Source organism: Triturus cristatus, chromosome 2_1 (genome assembly GCF_964204655.1).
Source record: "Triturus cristatus chromosome 2_1, aTriCri1.1, whole genome shotgun sequence".
NCBI classification, from domain to species: domain Eukaryota; kingdom Metazoa; phylum Chordata; class Amphibia; order Caudata; family Salamandridae; genus Triturus; species Triturus cristatus.
The window spans coordinates 151,378,676-151,403,138 of NC_140581.1; the positions used below are offsets into that span (position 1 = coordinate 151,378,676).

At 43.7% G+C, this 24,463-nt stretch overlaps 1 protein-coding gene across 1 annotated transcript in view; it reads left to right on the forward strand.

Moving 5' to 3' along the window:
• Positions 1-24,463, forward strand: part of PIK3C3 (phosphatidylinositol 3-kinase catalytic subunit type 3) — an 855,016-nt gene that overhangs the window by 376,426 nt on the left and 454,127 nt on the right. Inside the window, exon 12 of the mRNA XM_085629033.1 lies at positions 18,336-18,408. Coding sequence (XP_085485159.1) covers positions 18,336-18,408 — 73 coding nt within the window. The remainder of the gene's footprint in view (positions 1-18,335; positions 18,409-24,463) is intronic.

Genomic DNA, 24,463 nt, shown 5'->3' on the forward strand with positions numbered 1-24,463 from the left:
ATGCGAAGAACCCCAGGACCTCAGTGAATTGTGGTGTACCAGAAACTCACCTCAGAACCCAGAACCCAGTATCCGGCTAGCATAAGTGTCCCATTCGTTATCCGAGATTTAGCTCGGCGGTCCCAATGAATAGACAACCCAGAACAAGCGACTCAGTACATACTCAGGAATGGTGGGAATCGGAAATACCTGTTCGTATATTATTCTCACATCAGTCCACAACAATAATCAACAGAGACACGTTGTAAATAAAAGGGGTTTATTTTTATAGACCACGTGTCCTAAGATGCAGTACTTTGGCTAATACAAGCAGACAAATGATTAATATCAAAACCAGCAACATAGTTACAATACCATAGAATATAAAAGGGGTGATCATATTATAATGACAGTGGATACTACCACCTTCCCTTTACTAAGAAGCTAATATTATTATTATGCTAATAGAAGGTCTCTTAGGCTTGAATAGGGGACCCCATACCTCAAAGATCAGCTTAGTGAAATCACATCACAGGAGCATCCGGAGTCTTCTCGCAGGAAGGCTCGTCTTCGGTCTGAATAATAAACATGATGTCTGTGATATTAAAAGCATCAACTTTCAGGCATTTGCAGCTGCGCGTGTGTTATGGCTAAATAGTGGGCCGATCAACCTAGAGTGAAAAACATGCATTGTGTAATAATCCAGACTATTTGTCACACCGTGTACAGACCAAGGTCGCTGCACAGAGCTTTGGGATGGTAACAACAGATTGCTCTTGTGTGAAGCAAGTCTCGAGTCAGCAGTTTGTTTTAAGAAATAACATGTAAACGCAGTGTCGTGTGCAAAAGCAAAAAGATGGCTTTCTAACATCTAACGTGGTTATGCTAACTTAACAATGCCTGTACGTATTCAGAGAGAACTCACTACAATAGTACCAACAAAACGTATCACTTCTAATGGAAGCGTTACTGTACTTGGTGCTGCCAAGCAGAAATACATCAGTTTTCCTCATCTCCAGAACAACTCTTGTCATACTTCCTACAATTGGTGCACTCAGGTTTGGCACATAGTTCTATCAAAGTCCATCTAGCAGCCATTTCTCATTACAGAAGGACACTTTCCTCTCCACCGTTGTGGTCTTCCAGGATAATTAAGGAATTCCTCAAAGGTTTGTTCTGTGCCTATCCTCCTGTAAGGCCTCCACCTCCGACATGGCATTTAAATACGGTTCTCTCATAACTGATGAAGCCTCCTTTCAAACCAATTCACAGGGCAGAGATCAAGTTCCTATTGTGGAAGGTAGCGTTGCTTCTTGCATTAACGTCTGCCAGAAGAGTAAGTGAAATGCAAGCTTTTGTTGTAGAAGAACCATTTTTACAATTCAAGGCGGATGGTCTCCTCCGCACAAATCCAAACTTTATACCAAAAGTTCCTTTGGACTTCCATTTGAATGAGCCGTTGGTACTAAAGACTTTCTTCCCAAATCCATCAATTGCTGCAGAGAGAACCCTTCGTTCGCTAGACATCAGGCGTTAAGTTCTATCTGCATAAAACAAAACCCTTTCGCAAGTCTTCTCAATTATTTGTAGCAAACAGCGCTCCAAGGAAAGGTTTCCCGCTTTCTAAGCTGAGTATATCTAGATGGATATTCAGTGATATACTATTTTGCCATCGCAAAGCTGGCAGACCATTATCCTCAAAAGTCCGGGCCCACTCGACGAGGGCTTTGTCTACGTCGACAGCATTATTTGTAGGAGCCACTCTTCCGGAAATTTGCCGTGCAGCTACGTGAAAGAGTAGACACATATTTTCAAGACGCTACTGTATGGATTCATCTGTCCTAAATGACGCAGCGGTGGGACAAGCAGTGCTTCGCAATCTTTTTCATTAAGGCGAGCCATCCCTGTATACCCTCCTACCTTTCAAGGTTGTAGCACATTTTGTATCATAGAGTATCTGCACTGTTAAATATTTGGAAGAACTTGTTTCCTAACTATTATTTCCTACGATTGTGATTACCATATGGCATGATACTTACTTAAAGATTTGCTGTCGCATTGTCTTAAGTTGTCCCAGGACATTATAGATGTGCTACTTAACTGCTTGCTACTATGATTCAAGCATGTGAATCTATGAAAGCTCCGATACTGGAGTAAGAAATAAATTACCTACCTGTGACTGTAGTTCTCCAGTATTGGAAGCTTTCATAAATTCACATGCGACCCACCCTCCTCTATTTCTCTATATGAAAGATAGCACTAGTGCTCGAAAATCTGAGGTTCTGAGATTCTCTCAGGGGTGTTCTAGAAGGTGGTCGATGCTAGAAGGTGGTCGATGCTGATTGGCTAATGGAAAACTTTGGTCTCTTTTTTAATAATGACTGTGATAGGTTAATAAACTGTGAGGCCTAGGCCCGTTCTAGTCTATTCCCATCAGTTTACCTTTATCACTACTACTATTATTTAATGTACCGGGGACTCCCATCATGACGAAGGGGAATCTATGAAAGCCTCCAGTACTGGAGAACTACAGTTAGAGGTAAGTAACATATATCTTTCCCCTCTGTAGTCTCTTCTGGTCTTTTTCAGGCTCCAACAGCATTCTTTTTTTCGGACAGCCTTCGTCATAGTAATAATCCTGAAATGGTTAGTATTAATCCTTAATCTTCTCACCAAGAGGCTATCACGGAGTCCCCACACAGTTTGTAGTACTTGTTTTGCTTTTATGTTTTGCTTATTTGCACCTGGTTGGGTCTGAATTGGAGTGGCAAAGTGAGCTAAAGAATGGTGATGGATTCAACCCAAATCTGTGACTCGGAGAGAGTGTCTGAAAAGTTTCAGCACTCCATCCATCATCTCCTTGTGTTTTCCTTGTTCGCCCTAAGTTGGCAGGGTATGCCCAGACGTGGGTACCTTGCTCATTTTGCCACTGGATTCAAGCTAGCCTGGCTGGTGAGGGGTGTTTCCCCGAAACTGATCCCAGGATACTTGTTTCCGTTCCAGGGAAGAGCTGGCTTAACAGTTCGGGCTGGACTGTTTCCATGAAGAACAGTCAAGACTGATTTTCACCTGTCTGGGTCTGAACTGGGGTGACGAAATGATCTAAAGAATGATGATGGATTCAACCTAGATCTGTGACTGGGGACGAATGTCTGAAAAGTTTTCAGTGCTCCGTCCATCATCTTCTTGTGCTTGCCCAATTTCTTGTAATAAAACACTTATTCTGATGGATACATCTTCCTGCTGATTTTTCACCATATGAAAATCCACAGGCATCGGACTGGGTCTGGAATTCTTTTCCCCAGCCATAGATCTCCATTGGAGCCACATGACCTCAGCCACGACTCTTTCTGTCTAGGATGTCACAATATCAGAGTATATGTGGCACCCACCAGTGCACTGCCATAAATTCCTACTTTTCGGCTCCACTGCTGGCTCTGCAGACTTCTCCGTGAATAACCTACAAAATTCCTCAGTTTTTGACAGCAACTACATCAAATGACTCCTTCTGAAGTTTCGGGGTTTTAAGCCTGGTGAAGATGGTGTAAAAAAGATGTCCTTGTTAGACACACATGACATCAGCTGTGGTGTCATGGATCGGACCAGAGCCCATTGACCTGAAACGTCTGCTTGTTCATGCACCCGAAGCTCATAAGAGAGCAGACTGCAAAACTCTTTTTGGTGAAGGCCCTCATAGATTTCTGAAGCATTCCCCATTCTTTTCAAGAAAGTCCTCCTGCAGGGAATGATTTCTCATGATATCTTCCCGCAAAAACACCATAGGAAGGTGATATCTCCTTCCTCCAGCAAATGGTCCTATTCATGTGACCAGTTGGAGTCCTGATGCTGGACTGTACCTCTTGGAAATACCGGATTCTGAATTAAAAAAGAAGAAGCCAGAATTTCTGACTCCATCAGCCAACCCTGTGCCTCTGAATCTCTTCAGGGTGGCTCGATTACCCTTGACAACTCTTGTAGGGTTGATCCAGTCCTGTTGATTTGGAAACTCCAAGACCTCCCTCTATTGTGTACCTCCAAATGCTATGGCTCCTTCAAAGAAGTCATTGACCTTGTAAGGCACAGTCCCACATTAATTTGGCTCCACTTATTTAGCCAAGACTAGCTCTGCCATTAGAGTCTGCTTTTGGCACCCCCTTCAATGTCCTTGAAGTTGGCTGCAGTTATCCAAGTGGCAAAAGAGAAAGTCAAGGCCCATTTTGATGATCCTTGGCACAGCCCCTTCCATGGGCCCAGAGATATGCCCAGATTTAACATTTGTTCCGATCAGATTTTGATGCTCTTTCATGCCTGATAAGGATAATTTCCGTACAGAAGGTCATGACTTGAGATAAACTCCAGCCCTGTTACTGTACTGATGGAGGCCTCCATCAGTATTTAGAAATTGGCCATACCTGATTCTGAATTTAAAACAAGATGATGCCAGATTTTTGGACTCCATTGGTCGGTCCTATGCAGGTATAGGCCTTCTGGCTAGCTATACTGAATCTCTTCAGGACAGCTTGTTTACTCTTGACAACTCCTGTAGAGTTGATCCAGTCCTGTTGATTTGGAGACTCCGGGACCTCCCACCTCACTCGATTGTGTACCTCCATATGCTTCAAATAAGTCAGTGGCCTGCAAGGCACAGTCCCACCTTAATTTGGTGCCACTTATGAAGCCAAGACTAGCCCTGCCATCAGAGCCTCCTTTTGGCACCCCTTCAAAGCCCTTGAAGTTGGCTGAAGTTATTCCTGCGGCAAAAGACAAAGTCAAGGCCTATTTAGATGAGGAGCCAGTGGCAAGGCCCTTTCCCAGGGTCCAGAGATATGCCCAGATTGAAAATTTGTTTGTGTCCGATTCTGATGCTTTTTCATGCCTGATAACAAAAATTGCGGTACAGAAGGTAATGACTAGGGTAAACTCTAGGCCTCTTACAGCACTGATGCAGCTCGTCTTCTGTATTTAGAAATTGCAAGTGGTTTTCACAACTCACCAGAAAGGGTATCTGTTACTCTTTCTCTCCTTCTGAGGAAGTTCCTTCATTAACTGTAGTAGTACGAAAAGCAGCAGAAGCATTTAAGTTGACCTTGCCATCTGCAGATGAAAATTCTAGCTATTTAACAGAGATGTTACAGTCCTACTCTATAGTTTCAGCACTTCTGCTGCCTGTTAACAAGGAACTTTCAAAACCAGTACTGATCGTGAACTAACCCTTACTGGGCTCAGCAGTCCACAAACAGAGATGACAAAGGCCTGCTCTGTGTAATCTGAAGTTTTTGTCTTCACACATTTTTACAGACAGTATAGAGATTTGAATCTTCTAAAGAACTTATTCATAATGTCTTTACTTTCCAAACTGAGAGACTAAGAGGCTGGAATCCATGTGCGAAAATGTTTTTGCTCCAGGCATCCTCACCCTATGCATGGCAAACACCATGTGTCTTCTCGGCCGCTATGTCTACCTTGGGGTTAGTTCCACACTTGAGGAAAAAAGGTTGCAGTTGAGTGTCTTCTGCCTCGCATTGGTGGTACTCCTTTCTGTCTCTACTGAGCTTGTTTGCTATGTCATACAAAATACATCAGATACATTCCAGGAGCCAAGTAGATTTGCTAAGTGTTGATCACCTAGATGACAGTGGCCTAAACATAGTTGACAACATTACGATTTAGATTCTGGTCGTTGCTAGAGTAGCCTCCCCAGGAAGACACATTAAGTGAAATGAAGAAAATTAGGTGGATGTTGTAGAGTAGAAGATCTGTATCTGGTTTAAATCTTATCTTAACAAATTCTAGTATATTATTACAGATGGCATGCTTGTGTTATGACTTGGGGGATCGTATGAGAGATTTAAGTGAGTGGGCCCCAATGCTAATCCACATTCTCCACTAAACAATTGCTGCAGACTGAAACATAAATGATCCTAACTCTACATTTTCTTGTGAGTGGAAAGAGAAATAGAACATAGAAATGAAAGAATTTATAGAGCGCACTATACGCTGAGGTGTCAAAGCGCTATAGGAAAGCACCCTGAAGCAGTCATATATCACCTAGGAGGGGGCTAAATGATATAGCAGGCGAAAAGTCATGTTTTTAAGAGTTATTTAGATATGGCAAGTGAGTCAGCTTCCGAAATATGGGCAGGCAAAGTATTGTCCAGTTTGGCAGCCGCCACCGAGATGGAACGGCCTCCCCATTGGGAACCAACAGCTACTTGTGGAAGGAGGATTTGAGAAGCCTACTAGGGGTTTACCAGTGGCATAGAGAATTAGGTTGACTGGACCCTTTTTGATGCAGAGCTAGAAAGACCATACAAAGAGCCTTAAAAATATTCCTCTTTCTGACCGTAAGCCAGTGAAGTGAACGAATCCCGTCTCTGATCAAGAGGTGCATCGGGATGTTACGGGTAAGTCGGGCATCCATGTTCTGGGCTTGTTGTTTGTTAAGGCAAGAAGCATTAATATTAAGATACAGTGAGTTGCAATAATCCAATTGCGAGGGGACTAGTCCGATGATGACTAAGTGGCACAGTTCCACAGGGATATAAGGGAAGATCTTTCTCAGGGTCCTGATAATGAGGAAACAAGTGCTAGTAGTGAGATTGACCTGAGTACTGAAGCTCAAGGTATTGTCTAAAAAGACACCCAGGTATTTGACTGAATTTACGAGAGTGGGAAGAGCTCCACAATCCTCCGGCCACCAGACGTTGGACCAAATAGACTTCTGACTGCCAAACACTAATGCCTCCGTTTTGTCTGCATTTAGTTTTGGGCCTTTGTCTTTTATCATCCTACTAATGCTAGACATAAAATGATTGAACCTCTCAGCCACAGAAGTAAAGTCATTGGAAATCGACACCATGATCTGGGTGTCATCTGCGTACAACAGCACCTGGAACCACAAAGAGCGCACCAATTCAGCCAGCGGAGCAACATACACATAGAGTCAGACTCAAGGACGAGCCTTGGGGCACCCGCAAGGAAGCCTAAAGGCTTCTGCCTTGAAACGGCCGCAGCTCACAAGTTACACTCTGCTGGTAAGAAAAGAGCAGAGAAGCTTTAGTGCGGACCCACTGACATTCTGCAGACGTTGGATCATACGTACTGGCAAAACGTGTTGAATGCTGCAGACAAATCAAGCATCACCAGATTGTCTGTCCCACCCTTATCAACCTGGCGGCAGATGCTCTATGCAGCCACTATAAAAGCAGACTCTGTCCTGTGGCCACTCCTGAAAACGTTTTGCGAGGGGCCAAGGATGTCATGAGACCCACTAAATGTAACCAATTCCTAGTTAAAACACTTTTCAAGAATCTTAGCCAGCACTGGTAGCAGGGAGATGAGGCAGAAGTTGTTCAGGTCTGCAGGAACCTCATTAGGTCTTTAAATAGCAGAGAAAGGCTCACTTCCTTCCAAGGGGTGGGAAAGACTCCTGATTGCAGCGTGAAGGTACGCACTTTCTGCAGAAAATCGGCAATTGGTTCTAGGGTCAGAAGAGTTTTAGGTAAACGAGTATCAGACAGAGATCCAGATTTAACGCTCAACAGCAAACCTTTGGTTTGATGCAAAGAGATGAGGGGAAATTCAGTGAACTGATTAGACTGAGGGCACATGGTGACAATTTTGAGAAGGGACTCACTTTCGATCAGTAAATTAAAGTCCGAGTAAATATTCAAAATGTTATCCCGGAAGTAAAGTGGCACTCTGTCACAGACGTTTTGGGATGAGTTCAGCATGCCCTGGGAAGGAGGGGTGGCCAGGTCTTTTACTACTTTAAAAAGTAGCTTTAGGTAGTTATCATCACACTGGAGGATGGAGTTTCATCTTCCAGAGTTCTGGATTGCACAAGTAGAACAGAGGTAATTGGGCACACTCAGAGGGACAGCAAGTCCGGATATAATGATAAGCACTTACAGTTTGGGTATGAAAATAATTGTGCATATATAATAATGATGAGTAAGCCCAAACTTTGAATGGCTCACCTAAAACTCCAATAGGTCGCGCTGGTAAAAAACTGAAGAAGTACCCAGAGTCCTTCTTCAAGCTCCAGAGTGCCACGAGATGTCGCTGAGAGCTTCCTATTAAATTCAGGTGTAGAAGACCCATAACTGACAGAGAAGTATTCCTCGTAGACTATGCAGGTACGCAGAAGGGAACACTAAGGAAAGGCAGGAGAGAAAGCAGAGGCTCAGGAAACACAAATAGTGTGAGCAAACTGAGCGTACAGGAACCATACAAACAGGTAGTTGTGAGGCAACTTATGCTCCATATACCACTGCATAAATTGTCCTGGATGCAGTCCTTTTGAATCACCTGGAGCACTAAGCATCTGTATCTCAGTCTCTGCTGCCATTGTCCTGTATTTCACAGTCTGTGGCTCTCCAATCTCAATCTTTTCTTGTGTAACCCCGTTCTTATTTCTTGTCTTACATCTTGTGTTATTTAAAAATTGGGCTCGCTTTCCCGGTCTCTTTATTAACAGATATATCTCCGTTCGAGGCATATGAGCTGCAGAATGCATACTTGTGCTAGATCGCCATCTGGTGTTGGGCTCGGATGTTTGCAGTTTGTAGTTGTCTTGGAAGAAGTCTTTGTAGTCACGAGATAGGTGACTCCTCCCTTGGACGATAGTGCGCATGGGGTATCACCACTCGACGGTATTGTTTCGTTCGCGTGCCCTTCGATGCGTTAACCTCAAAAACCCCGATTCCGGTCGTGGACGCGGGCCGCTGGGCCTATCGGCTCCATCCGGGCCTATCGGCGCCATCTGGGCCTACGGCTAATGGAAAGGACTCCATTTAAAAAATGCCTCCAGTGTGGAGCTAAATTTCCACATAGTGACCACCACAAGGTCTGCAACCTTTGTCTCTCACCAGAGCACGAGGAAAAGGATTGCCAGGCCTGCGCCTCTTTTCGGTCCAAAAAGACTATCCGTGATAGCCGGGCTCGACAACACATTATGGCTCAACAGGCTACACTGGTGGCACACGACATTTGTGATGAAGACCTCGATGTTACAGAGGCGGAGGTTTCAGAGGAGCTGGAGATCGTCTTCGAAGCTGATGACTCCGATGACCACATCACTCCAGGTCAATGAGTGAGTACAAACGTCCATGCCCCTGCCCCATCAGATAAACAGAAGGCTCTGTTCAAAACTTCGCCTGAAGGCCTTAGTTGAGACCGAGGAAAATCTTCAGAAGCCCCGGCTCCAAATACAAGGGAAAAGCCTTCCGGCAGCTCGGGACTGAATAAGCCGCATGTTAGTACCCATAAAACACCTTCGGTACCGAAATCAGGGATACACCCTATTCCCGTTTCACCCAAAAAGGCCTCGGTATCGAACCCTTCGGCACCGAAAGACCACAAGGCCTCGGAACCAAACAAACACCGAAAACCTTCGGATCCGTAGAAGATTTCCAACTCGACACCGACAACGAGGTCAAAGGAGCACAAGACCGTTCCTACGGCTCCATAGCCCAAATCAAAACTACGTTCGGAACTGAAAAAATAGGCACCGAAAGGAGACAACAAGCAGGAAGAACTGTTTCGGCCAGATTCTATTGATCCGAAACAAAAGACATTACATGTGGACCCTAAAACAGGCCATATTGTCAATCTCCCATCAAAGAAGAGGAAATCAGATAACTCACACTCTCCTGAGGTACCTGTGAAGAAAAGAGACTTTGCAACTTAACCCCTAAGACCCTCTTCTCCTATTCTTCCTACCAAACCTTTGTCTCCCACAAACTCTCCTATACACTCTCCATACTCACCCTTACCACCACAGGATGAGGATGATCTAGGGGATGAGGGTGGACACGATAAGGATCCTTTAGATGACACTACTCCACCACAGGATACATGGGACAATTATAACAATCCCACAGATCCTCCAGACCTTCCTTATCCAGATGTATACCCATCTAGGCCATCCCCCAGATGACAATATAGGGTTTAGTCAGCTCATTAATAGGGCTGCGCAATAAACTACATTCAGACCCCAAGGACGAAGACCTCCTACTAGATACATTTGCTCAGTCACAAAAAACAATACATATATTGCCCATGCTTAAAGGTGTCATTAAACATGCACCAGACATATTTAAAGACCCTGTCAGGACCAGGATTCTCAATCCTCGGATTGATAAAAAGTATAAGCCTGACCCTAGCGATCCAATTTACATTAAAGGACAACTCCCTTTAGATTCTTTGGTAGTCTCCAATGCAAGAAAACGTGCTAATTCCCAAACCTCTGGTGATGCTCCACCTCCAGACAAAGAGTCTAAACTGTTAGATGCATCAGGTGAACGAGTTGCCTCCCAAGCAGCCAATCACTGGAGTATAGCTAATGCACAAGCATTGCTTGCCAGATACGACAGGGCTCACTACGATGAGCTCAAAGATCTTATCCAACATTTACCTGACCAATACAAAGCCAAGGCCAACGATCTGGTCCAAGATGGCAAGTTAATTACAAATGCATCCATTTAATGTGCCCTCGATGCAGCAGACACCTCATCTAGATCTCTCAACAACAGTGTCTGTCTTCGCAGACATGCATGGTTGTGCATTTCTGGTTTTAAACAAGAAGTGCATACAACAGTCTTAAATCAGCCGTTTGATCAAGAACACCTCTTTGGGCCAGCTGTGGATACAGTTTTGGAGAAAATGAAAAAAGACACAGACACTGCAAAATCTATGGGAGCATTACAATCTCAAACACCACGAGGTTCCTTTCGTCGCTCCTTTTACAGGGGCGCATCCAAAAACATTAGCACAGACACTACTTCCTCCACCTACAAGAGTCCCACACAAATATCCCCTAACAGGGCATATTTTAGAGGTGGGTACAAACGAATTAATAACAAGGGTAGAGGCCGAGGTAACAACAACCGAACCTCCCCTACTACCAAACAATGACTTCCCTCCTCTCCCTCCAGACCATTCCACTCCAGTCGGAGGAAGGCTCTCACAGTTCCTACCTGTCTGGAACTCCATCACTACAGACAGGCGGGTAAGACAAATTATCCAGTATGGTTACTGCCTGAAACTTACTGCAACTCCCTCAACCATACCGCCCAAACAACATCCAATGTCTACTGAACATCTAACGCTCCTCAAACAGGAAGTTTTCTCACTTCTTCGAAAGCATGCAATAGAACGAGTTCCCCTCCAGCATCAAGGCACAGGGGTTTACTCCCTTTATTTTCTCATCCCCAAAAAAGACGGTACTCTCAGACCAATATTGGACATCAGACCTTTGAATATCTACATACAATCAGACCACTTTCACATGCTCACCCTTCAACAGGTCCTCCCACTGCTGCGGCAAGGTGATTTCCTTGCCACTCTAGATCTCAAGGACGCCTACTTCCATATTCCTATACACCCTGCTCACAGCAAATATCTAAGGTTTATAGTGGACGGTCAGCACTATCAATTCACGGTCCTCCTATTCGGAGTGACCACACCACCCAGAGTCTTCACAAAGTGTCTGCCAGTAGTAGCCACCCACTTGCGAAGACAACAAATTCATGTGTTTCCATACCTGGACGACTGGCCCACAAAAGCCAAGTCATACAGCCAGTGTGTTCACACTCTCCAAACAATTCAGCTGCTCCATGACTTGGGGTTCACAATAAACCTCACCAAGTCACATCTTCAGCGGTCCCACATCCATCAGTGTCTAGGGGCCACACTAGACACTTCCAAAGCCCTTGCATACCCCAATCCAGTCAGAAAAGCCAGTATGCTAACCCTCATAACAACATTTCAACCTCAACACTCACTACCAGCTCAAGTTTTTATGCAGCTAATTGGAATGATGGCCTCTTGCATTTTCAAAGTTCCTCACGCAAGGCTTCAGATGTGCTTTTTATAAGAATGTTTAGCACGTCAGTGGAACCAGGCTCAAGGTCAACTTTCAGATCTGGTGTTGGTGGACAGCCGCACTCATCGCTCTCTGCAGTGGTGGAACACTTAAAACTTTTCCAAATGGCGGCCGTTCCTAGAACCAGTTTTACAGATAGTGCTAACAGCGGACGCATCGCTCACCGGTTGGGGAGCCCATTTCCTAAACCATACAATTCAGGGCAGGTGGACCCCTCAACGTAAAGTGCTCCACATCAATCACCTGGAGTTACTGGCAATCTTTCTAGCATTAAAATCATTCCAAACACATCTCATCAACAAAACTGACCTTGTCCTCACAGACAATATGACAGCAATGTATTATATATAGGGCTCCCGGTTTTCCGTTTAAACGGATTTTTACATATAAATACAGACGGAAAACAAGTTTTCCTTTGTCTGTATTTATATATAAAAACGGGAAAATACTAGTACATTTTGCGGAGCTGCCGTGCTCCAGCAGACCAGCCTACAGTAACAATGCTTTTGTTGATGCCCCAGCCCCGCTTCCCCCCTCGAGTGAGGTCTTCATTGACGGCAGGAAAAATCACACCCCCAACCATCTGGTGTCTCCCCCTCCTTAGAGGGTTAAGATGTGTCCGCGCGGGCTGAGACAGCTTCCTGGGCAAACACAGAGCCGCACCCTAGTACTTCACAGGTCTTTGAAAGACCAATTACTTGTGAACAAAAGCCTGCTAACCTTATAACGAGGGCCTGAGGCGCCCTGGGGGCACACCACACACAATCTAATGCAAAACAGAGGCTGAGTAGGAACACATGAACCATCTCCGCCAGACACTGGTGGCAAGAAGTCGAAGCAAAGAGATCGGGAACAGGATTAACAATTCAGCTCCAGTGAGAGATCGAATTTCCATAAGGACTGCAAACTTGCAAGAACTTTAAAATACACGCCCTCCCAAAACTCTCCTGTGTGCAATAACGAGCCTGGTATGCTGAGCGGAACCAAGAGAAAAGTGTCCCGAGCTGACAGGGGAAAAACATGACAGTTTACTGAAGAATTTCACCCCCCCCCCCCCCCCCCCCCCCAAATACAACCAATAAATACATGACTAAATAAAGCAAGACAGAGTGTTCACAAAGTGGCCAGACTGGTTTTATTAACACTTCACACATTAGCGCCACCTTACAGAGTTTGCCAGTGAAGCGCTACTTTTCTTTTCATGTCGTTTGCTTTTCAAGCAAAACACTCAATGATTTCTGAATAATTCGTGTAAAAGCGTTAAGTTACATTCCCTAGGAGGGTTTGCTTTTTTCCAGTATGTTGTTACTTTTGTTTTCAGGCAGCATATTACTGTAGTCTAGTGCATAATTTGAATTGAATTTCTTCCAGGTGTTCATAGCGGGGCACAATTGGGCTGTAGCTGAAGGCAGTGTGAGTTTCTCTCAGTGGGGTAGTATGATGTTCAGTGGGGAAGATGATGTGGCACCCCGCGGATGACAGAAACTGCAAGGCTCTGAGACAAATGGCTTGTCATAGCACTTTTAAGCATATTTTGGACATTCTACAAATGGCAAAGTGTTCAGATGAATGTATAGTGTTGACCAATAACAACCGAGCGCATGTGTGCATTGTCAATTTAAATAAATGTGGAAAAATACTAGCTGTAGCGTCATCTTTTTCTTGTGGCTAAAATAAATGTGGATAAATACAGACAAAATGCCCCAAAAATAAATATGGATAAATACAGACGGAAATGGCAAAAAAATTAAATACCATAAAACCGGGAGCCCTAATTTATATACAAAAACAAGGAGGAACATGTTCTTTGTAGCTTTCTCAACTAGCGCAAAGCATATGGAAATGGGCCATGCCACAAAAGATATACCTTCTAGCAGAACATCTTCCAGGGGTACACATCAGATTGCGGATCTGCTCAGTCATCAGACACAGCAAATCCACGAATGGGAACTTCATCCACAAGTTCTTCTAGCGTTTTTTCAGATGTGGGGCCACCCAGACATAGATCTGTTCGCCACACATGCAAATGCAAAATGCCCAACCTTCGCCGACAGGTACCCAAACCCATTGTCCAAAGGCAATGCGATATGGATGAACTAGTCAGGCAGATTTGCGTACGCTTTTCCGCCACTCCCGCTCATTCCATTAGTAGTGCGCAAGCTCAAACAACAGTCTCTCAAGATGATCCTGGTTGCTCCAACATATGCGCCCGGCAACCATGGTTCAAAACACTCCTGCAACTCTCAGTAGTTCCACACCAAAAGCTACAACTCTCCACAAAGCTTCTGACACAGAACCATGTAGAGATCAGACATCCAGATCCAGGTCAACTAAACCTAGCAATCTGGCTCCTGAAGTCCTAGAGTTTGGTTACCTCAACTTTCCACCCAACTGTATGAACATTATTGAAGAAGCTAGATACCCTACTACTAGAGCTTGCTATGCAGCCAAATGGAAAAGATTTGTCATTTACTGCAATAAGAACAAAATTGACCCAATAGATGCTACAATTCAAAATATAATTTGCTATTTACTGCATCTACAAAGATGTAATCTGGCATACACATCCATAAGACTACATCTTGCTGCCCTTGCCGCTTACCTACAAAACAGACAACATTTGTCATTGTTTACGGTACCTGCCCATCAAAGCATTTATGGAAGGCCGTAAAAGGAAAATTCCTCCCACAATCCCACCCTCTCCAGGGTGGAATTTAAACATTGTCCTTACTAGGCTCATGGGTCCTCCATTTGAACCTCTACACAAATGCGAACTGCAGTTCCTTACATGAAAAGTAGCTTTCCTTGTCATAATCACCTCTCTCAGAAGAGTGACTGAGATTCAGGCTTTAACCATACAAGAACCATTCTTACAAATACATCATAACAAAGTGATTCTTAGAACAAATCCAAAATTCCTTCCCAAAGTAATCTCTGCTTTCCATCTTAATCAATCTGTGGGATTACCCGTTTTCTTCCCAAAACCAGATTCTGTAGCAGAGAGAGCTCTTCACACACTTGATGTCAAAAGAGCTATACTTTATTACATTGACAGAACTAAACCTTTTAGAAAGACAAACCAACTGTTTGTAGCTTTCTCTCCACCTCATAAAGGTTATGTTATAAAGGAAACCCCATTTCCAAAGCTGGAATTGCCAGGTGGATAGTCAAATGTATTCAAATATGCTACCACAAAGCAAAAGACACATGAACAATTCCCCCTAGAGCACACTAGGGGCTCCCGTGGCATTCTTAGGAAACATTCCCTTAGATGACTTTTGTAAAGCATCAACATGGTCTACGCCACACACCTTACCAAACACTATTGTGTAGATGTTCAGGCAAAACAACAAGCTTCTGTGGGCCAGGCTGTTCTTAAAATACTTTTTTAGACCACCGCAACAGGTGACCACCGCTAAGGGAGAGCACTGCTATACAGTCTATGCACAAGTATGTATTCTGCAGCTCATATGCCTCGAACGGAAAATGCTACTTACCAGTATGCATCTGTTCTTGGCATGTAGAGCTGCAGAATCACATACGCCCACCCGCCTCCCCGGTACCTCTATCTGTTCCAGGGTTATCTTACTTAGATACATTACACATGGACATCTTTTCTGTTTCTTAAAAACTCCATCATTTCCCTTCATGGCGAAAAACAATCTAAGGATGGAGTCGATGCCCATGCGCACTATTGTCCAAGGGAGGAGTCACCTATCCGTGATTCTGCAGCTCTACATGCCAAGAACAGATACATACTGGTAAGTAGCATTTACCTTACAATATACTGTATTTTGAACATTTGCATTATGAATTTTGACTTACTCTGACCTTTTCTTGACTTGCAAAGAGAACCGGAGACACAGCTCCAATTTGGTTATTTCTGTGTGCAACGGTCAATTGAGCCAAACAGTGTTGACGTGCTTTATTGTAGCTGCTGATGACTCATGGTCTTCACAACAGTGCTGTGAATAACGATTTGACCTTCAAATAAACATCTTCAAAACTGGCATTTTTGTGTAGCTCTCACTTAAGTAGTAAGTGGAGTAGAGATAACATCATATTGAATGGACACCATATGTCCTTTTCACAAATTGTTTTGAAGTGTATTATCCCAAATGGTCCAGTTGAATCGAATCAATGGCCAGATGTACGAAGGGTTTCAGCATTTGCAAAACTTATAATTTGGTAAATCTTAGGGCTTGCAAATGCTAAAGCCTTTTTTGTTCTGTACTAAACCCAGTTAGTGATTCAGAAACTTTTTTCTGAATCGCTAAATGGCTTTAAAAATGGATACCAAGTTGCAATTTTGCAAACCATTGATATGTTGTCACTCTGAAATTGGGGTTGGAACTGATTTGTAAAGGGAAGTCTTGTTTGGACCCTTTCCCTTTTGGGAATCTGGTTGGCATCTTCAGGGGGAGTAGACCGTAGTATACGGGACCATTGCCTGCTGTTACTGAAGATTTCCAAAACATAATTTATTATTATACGTGTGTGTGTGTGTGTGTGTATATATATATATATATTCACTTACAAAACCATAGGTTTCACACATGTTATAGTTAGCTGGACATTTCACTCGTAAAAAAACAATGAAATTCCCCCGTTATAGTTATTGCAGGCAACTATAACTCACGCGACCGCAATCCTCTGCTGATTACGTCAGATATTACATCACTGTATTTAGACACTTATTTACCCATGTCTTCTTCCATTAATCTTTAGCTATACATATATTACAAATATTTATTTTTCAGAAAGACACATATGTCATCAGTGATGTGAAATCTGACGTCATCAGCAGAGGATTGCGGTCGCGTGAGTTATAGTTGCCTGCAATAACTATAACGGGGGAATTTCATTGGTTTTTTACGAGTGAAATGTCCAGCTAACTATAACATGTGTGAAATCTATGGTTTTGTAAGTGAATTTGCAAGGTTTTTTAAATGCTAATTCGTAACTATAACGTGTGTGAAACCTATGGTTTTTTCAGTGAATTTGTACGGTTTTTTAAATGCTAAGTTATGTTTTTATTTATTTTTTTTTAAGGTTTTTCACCGTGCGCGCTCTGTGGGCGCTCATGCGCGCACCTCGCGATTTAAAAAAAAAAAATGTTTTTTTCTCCCTTTGGGGTCCTTCTGTGACCCCCTGACCAAGGCTAGGGGGTCAGGAACTGTCCACTCTGCCCCCTTTTCACGTTCTCCACCTTTGTTTTTCACCCCCTCAGACTGCGAGAGACAAAATGGCGGCCGACACTTCCTGGTTTCGACCGATTCAAATGTTTACTGACATCTAACAACCAATCAGAATTGCGCTCGCGCACAGCAGGGTGCGCGCACGGTGCGCGCGTATAGATATTGGTATGCTTTTAAATGCTATTTTCTCAGGAAATACTGAACAGATTTATACCAGACCTGCAAAAGGCACTTCCTTGCCCTTATGGCTACCTCTCTGCCAAATTCCACGTAATTCTGTTCAGCCGTTCGGGCTGTAGCTGTGACTAAAGGTCCTATGGAAAAATGCATGGGGAAAACGCGTTTTGGGACCCCCCCTTTTTCTCGGCCCCGGCTTGACGAATCACCCCGAGACTTTCAGGGTAGGAGCTGAATGGAGCGCCCCATTAGTTTTGAAAAATTCGCGAGGATTCGTCGACCGGCGTCAAAGTTATTCAAAATAGAATTTTGAGATTTCCTATGGAAACTAGGTTGTAACTATAACTATCTACTGGCGACCGCCAGTAGATAATATTTATATTTATATATATAAATATATATATATTTTTTTAACTACAGCAGCTTTAAAAAAAATCTGTTTTGGAAAGCAGTTAAAGGAATGGTGTTCTGCTGTCTTTTGCAGGCCACCATCCCTGTGGAAGTAGTCAACCATGCCAATCACAGGTTGTCACCTGCCTAATGAAGATTAATTAGGCAGGTCGTTCTGCAACCTCCTGTGAGTTAGTATGTAACCATTTTTACTTGTATATGTTTGCAAAATCGGATTGCATTCACAAAAAGTCCCCATTGCACAATTTGCGACCCCTTTTTGTGAATATAAACTTAGTACATCTGGCCCTAAGATTTTGGCTCCCAAAATGAACTTATTAGATTAGTGGTAGCATTAATGTTAATTGTAGTGCCATATCTTTAGGCAATACACACCTTCTCATACTTACTGCTAGGTGTATTGATGTCACCATTGCGTACCGACCAGTCATCCGTTTTGTCATTGTATTTATCAACTGTGACAAGAGTTGAAAGATCTCTGATTGAACACTAAATCTGGCAAGTAAATCATAAAAGAAGGCCTGATTAAGGTTTTTGATCGGGAGGCCATAGTTTTAGGGAACATTTAAAATATTTAAATAATTTCTTACTCACATATATTTGGGTGAGTAACCTGTTTATTATGTTTTAAATTGCTGTTCTAACACATCCAAGTAGAGTAACGTTACCATGTTTTCCCTCAGTCCTCTTCCCACAGCAACATCTCCGCCTCCACCGTCTAAAGGAAAGGAACCTGTAGATGGAGAAACACTCGAAGTGAGTACAAGGTTTCTTCTCATCTGCTTATTTTTGTTTCCTTATAGGTTCTAGGTTCCCCTTATGTATGTTTCTCGATTTGCTTGAGTTTGTCCCTTTGAGCTATTCTTGAAATAAATTGACATTCACATTTTGCATCAACCTAGATTAATAGCCTTCTGACATCTTCATGTTTTTCATTTTGTTAGTCCTTCAGGAAAGTCCTTCCGTTGCAGTGCATTATGGTAAAGCTTCCATGCACTCTTACCCCATATCTAGCCCAACTCCCGCCACTTCTTACACTCTAACACCCACTAATCTCATAACGTTTACTCCTTTCTAGACACCTGCCACTACTTTGCAGCTCCAGCCCATCAAAGACAAGCATTTCCACCTACAAGTGACAGGTTAAAGAAGGCTAACACACATTTATTTATTTAAGAGTTTTATATAGCGCTGGCCAGACCCGAGGGTATTGGAGCGCTTTACAACATACGTGTCAAGGAAATCACACAGTAACGCAATAGCATTGAGGAGATCACATAGTAGCGGGGTAGCATACATAGTGGTATAGTGGTTAATGGCGCTTCGGAGGTATGGGTGTGCTGTACCGCATTAAGGTAAGGAAGTCTGATGGAGTCATAGCGGTGTGCACGTTGGCTCAAGCCAGCCCCCTTTAGGGGCATGGGGGCGAGGTAGGTGTGTAGGTGTCCGGTGGCTTGGCGGAGGTAGATGTCTTGATGGCAGAGAATCTGGAATCTGCTCCATTCTGGCTAGTGTGCTCTGTCGGCAGCTATCGATACGGGGGCGGACGATTGAGAAAGAGGTCTTTGAGCTGCATTTTTAATTTTGGAAAGGATGGGGTAGTTTTGATGTGGACTGGGATGAAATTCCAGATTTTGGGCACACTTCCAGAAAAAGAGCGGGCTGCGGTTTTGTGTTTACGGGTTTTCGGCAGGATGAGGAGAAGCGTATTGGAGCTCCTGAGGGTCCTTGTCGGGCCGGCCTTCTTAAGTTTGGAGGCCAGGTGGCGGGTTTCCCGGTGTGCAGGGCCTCTTGCGTGAGGCAGGCGGTTCTGAAGTTGGCACGCATTTCGACTGGGAGCCATTTTAGCTCTTTGAGTGCAGGTGATATGTGATCGTATTTCTTTGCTCCTGTGATCATTCTGGCTGCTGCATTGAGTTTTGTTCTGAGGGGAGCTAAGTGGCATTTAGCTGTACCTGTGAGGGCTGCATTCCCATAGTGTAGCCTGGACAGCACTAGTAGGATGTAGGGTTTTATTTTGTTGGGTTATTTCAGGTCGAGGAAGGTGCTTTTTGCAGAGATTTTGATGTGCTTGGCCATGTCTAGTATTGGATCGAGGGTGATTACCAGCAATTTTACAGAGTCAGCCAGGGTGATATTGCCGTTGAGGGCGTCAATGGCTTTCAGCCATTCTGTGATTTGAGAGTTCTCTTTTTTGTTAGAGATGAGGAGGAATTCCGTTTTGTCTTAGTTGAGTTTCAGGTGATTAAGGGATAGCCAATGTTGGACTTCTCTAAGAGTGTCATTAAATCTTTTGATGTCATCGATTAAGGAAGTTTCGAGATAGATCTGGGTGTCGTCTGCATATAGGTGGAAGGGGATGTTGGTTTGTTTTAGTATGGTGGTGAGGGTTTCCATCCAGAAGTTGAAAGGTTGAGGGGAAAGAACTGATCCTTGCGGGACACCTCTGCTGACGGGGTGTAGGTCCGATGAGAAGGTTTTGATTTTTATTCTTTGTATGCGGTTCTGGAGAAAGGAGGAGAACCACTGTAGGACCGCCTCTTCTGCACCTAGCCTATTTTGAAGTACTTTGATGAGTAGCTTGTGGTCAACCGTGTCAAAGGCTGCCGATAGGTCTAGAAGTATGAGTAGGCAGCATCCGTGTCAAGAGACTTGTGGATGTCATCTATGATGTTAATGATTGCTGTCTCTGCACTGCAGCCTTGTCAGAAGCCCGATTGGTGGGGATCCAGGAGGTTGATGTTGTCCATGTGTTGGGTCAATTGTAGGAGAACACACCTTTCCAGGATTTTGGATAGGAGAGGAAGATTGGAAACGGGTCTGAAGTTATTCAAGTCGTTTTTTTAGAAGCAGTGTGACTTGGTCGACTTTTGGGGCAGTCTGGAATGGTTCCGGTTCTCAGGGAGCTGTTTATGATTTTGCTCCAGAGCGGGACTAAGGAGAGTTTACGTTTTTTAGCCAGTTGAGTGGGGATCGAGGACGTGAGAAGAGGGTTTGGAGGTGGAGATTAGTTTGACTATCACCGATTCAGAGATGGGGTTGAAGGTTTTCCAGAGTCTTGGTGGATGATTGGGTACGATATTGTCTGTCCTTGGGGACAGGCTCCTGTGAGTGGGACTGCGGTTGACATCCAAGGAGAGCTCGATCTTGGGGATTTTGTTGTTGAAGAAGTTGGCGAAATTATGGCACCGGTCTTTGGAGGACACCATCGAGGGAGAGGGGGGGGCTTGGAAGTCTGTTGCCTGATGAGGTTGAAGAGTTCCTTGAGCCTGTTTTTTGCGTTGTCGAGAGCAGTGCAGAAGAAGGAGGTTTTTTCGTTAATTATGTGTTTTTGGTACTTCCTGCAAATTGATTTGAGTTGCTTGCGGAGGATTGAGGTTGGGTTGTTCCGCCATCATCTTTCTGTGGCCCTGAGGTGTCTCCTTTCAGAGTTTATGTCCGTATTGAACCAGGATCTGGATGGAATGTTTCTGGCTCTGTTTAGTTTCAGGGGGGCTAGTTGGTCTAGAAAAGAAGTCATAGTTGCGTAATAGTGAGAGGTGAGTTCTGTTGTGGAGAGATCATCCGTGGAGCTGGGAAGGAGAGATCTCATCTTTTCCTCCAGAATTGCCAGGGGGATCCGAGTTAGGTTTCTTGTCCATTTGGGGGGGGTCCAGCGTGGGGGGTTTGCATAGGATCGGTTTGCTGATGCGGAATAAGATGAGGTGGTGATCGGGCCAGTCAATGGGCAGCATGCGGTCGATACGGATTGTGTCGCGTTGAGCAATAATGGCATCTAGGATAGATCCTTTGTCGTGTGTTTCTTCAGAGCAGTGTTGGATAAGGTTGTTGTTGATTAGGAGATCGTACAGGGATTGGATTAGCGGGTTGTTTTCCTCATTCCAATGTAGGTTGAGGTCACCTAGGATTAAATAGTTCGAGTCTCGGAGTGAGCAGTAGGTAATCAGATCTGACAGGTGTTCCCCGAATGCTGTGGTGTTGCCAGGCGGATGGTAGAGGAGGTGGCAAAGTAGAGATTTGTTGTCTTTTGTCTTAATGTTGGCGGTTAGGAATTCAAATGTGTTGTATTTGAAGGTGTCTTTTTCTGTCACGTAGATGTTGACCAAGGCCTCAGTCTCTCCCCACAAGCCAGTGTGGAATCGGAGGTCAAATGACCTACCAATTCTTAGCAGCCCCAGCCACTTGCAGCAAGTTTCAGTATGCTTATGTGTAGCATGTCTATGATGTTCAGTGTTCTTGTGTGCAATGATGATTACTGAGGGAGGGGGCACATCTGACCGTGCACTATGGATTACTGACTGATTGGGGAAATCTAAACCAGTGTAGGGGTAATATGTGGCCATTCCTTGCACGATGGTAACCAGCCCTGGGATAAGGCTTGCCCTGGCATAATGTTGTACTTCTCATCGTTAGGTCTTGCCTATGCAGCGTGCAAGCACTGCTTAGGAGTTGACCTCTTGGAATTGCTCTGTACTTTTTGGGAAACTTGTTCATGTTCTGCACTGTTTCCAATGAGTACTCGTGCATGTACGGCATTTACCTTGCGGGAGCGAGCAGCGGCGCCATCTGTTTGCAATTATCGCGCTTGCCGCTGCTCGCTCCCGCAAGGTAAACGCTGTACATGCCCTCAGCGTCTACAGGCATCCAGTATCCTGTTACTAATGACTTTACAGCTTGCAACTGTTATCCTGACTGCTCGGCCTCCGGCTAAGAAAAGAAATACACTGCCCGCTGGTCTCCGAACAGTGGAATTAATAACGCATCAATTTTGATGCAGGCTCTTTTTTTTCTTCTTCACGAACAGCAAAGTGAATGTTTGAGCATTTCGGCAGGGGGTTAATGAGCACTCTGATTAGTTATTCAGATTTTCTTGCACTGCTTCAATCCATCCTAAGGAGGAGGCGGCCTGGGTTTTCACGCAAAACATTTCCACAAAGATATCTGCTTTTATAGTGGCCATGGGTAGGGGGAAAGGAGGCAGCTGTAATTGTGATGGTGTGTGCCCAGTAGCCTGTACATGCGTGAGTCAATTTATGTGTATGTTTGTGTATGTATGTAGTTGCATTTTTTGTTCCTGGATTGGGAGAAAAGAATACGTAACCGTGGAAAATGTGTTGATACCATCACATAGTGACTGGAGTAACCAAATACACTAGCCAGACTGACTCTTTTCCCACGTTATCTGGTCGTCACTCTTTACCCCACAAATCTCTGGGACATTTGCCAAATGATTGCAGTTCAGCCATATGTTTTAACAGCAGCTCTAAGCGAAAGAGAAGCTTAAGGCGTACTGCAGTGCTTTAAAATCTGTCACAAAACTGTAGATGCAAATAACGAGTGTGCCATTAAGATAGCTATACGCTGATTCATCGGGCGGCTTTAAATGGGCTGAGGATGCTTCGGGGGAGCGGACTGGGGGTAGAAGATAGACAACTGTGCACGCGCCTGTGTGTGGGAGCTTCGCATGGGAGTTCTTTGCCCATCACTGTCAATTTCCATCTAACTTTCTTTCTTCTTTTTTTTTTTTTTGACAATTTAGGACCCTGCTAAGAGTAGAGCACTGGCCATAGAGTGTAGCTGAGGTCAAATAAACCTCTTTCAAATATTACAGTAGTCACGTGACGTTCCTCTCCACTCGACATCTCACCATGCAGCAGCCAGAAACTGTGGTGACGGACAGACTCTTTCACCTGTGCGCTAGTTCGCACATTGGTATTTGTGTCCACACCCAGCTGGTCCAGACTGTCACATATGTCTACCACCTTCTCCGTTTCTTAACATTTTACAAGTATAGCGTTGTGGGAAATGGCAGGTGACATATTCCTGGGGCATGCGTAACAAATCGTTCCATTGACAAGTAACACCTTTTATGGCATTAGTTTGGAGCAAAAAGGTTCTCCCTATATGACTTGAGGCCCCAGAGGAGGGAGAAAGCAATGTAAAAAGGGAAATAGTTAACCTCTGAGCCGCCCTATATACTTAGACGATTGATCTATTAAGATTCCACATTATCTTAACAACATTGCCAATTGTCACTTCAGATTTTATCATTGTCTTTGTAGAAACATAATTGGTCCTTTATAATTTTTGAATCCAAGAATTTTTTTATTTTTAATTAGAATCAAGCGAAAAATAAATTTTTTTCTTTTTTTTTAGAACAATTACATTTTTAGTTCTAACATGTCACATAGTTGATGTGATAAAAAATAATCATAAAATCCTAGACAACAAATACAAAAATTACTATAATATCCTAAACAGCAATATACACATACTGCAATGTTTATGTGCAGTGTACTGCACAGTTATGCTCGTCACAAGAGGTCAGGTGTATGTTCCTTCCTCTAACTCACTAACTCACTAACTCTCTCTTTCACTAACTCACTCACTCTCTCACTAACTAACTAACCAACTCAATCATTAACAAACTAACTCGCTAACTATCTCAATAACTGTTACACAGGTGCTATTTCCTAAGCTTCAGCCTCCTGTTATTTATGCCGCCCATAACAAAAAAAAAATAACAAGCAAGCATTGGCACACGCAGAAACAAGTTGCCAGCATTTAAAGAACAAAATTAGATCAAGACATTATTTATAGGTAATACTTTTTTAATATAGTCTTTCACTTGTACGTAATTCTTTCTTGGTCATATATAAGGTAACAAAAATGCTTTAAACACTTCTTTATTATAACTTTGCAGCATTCTACAAACTAATGTACAACACAGCTTAAAAACATAGGCAAAGTCAATATCTCTGGCTAAACGCTTATAAGGTCCCAAAGGCTAGACCTATTGGCTATGCCAATG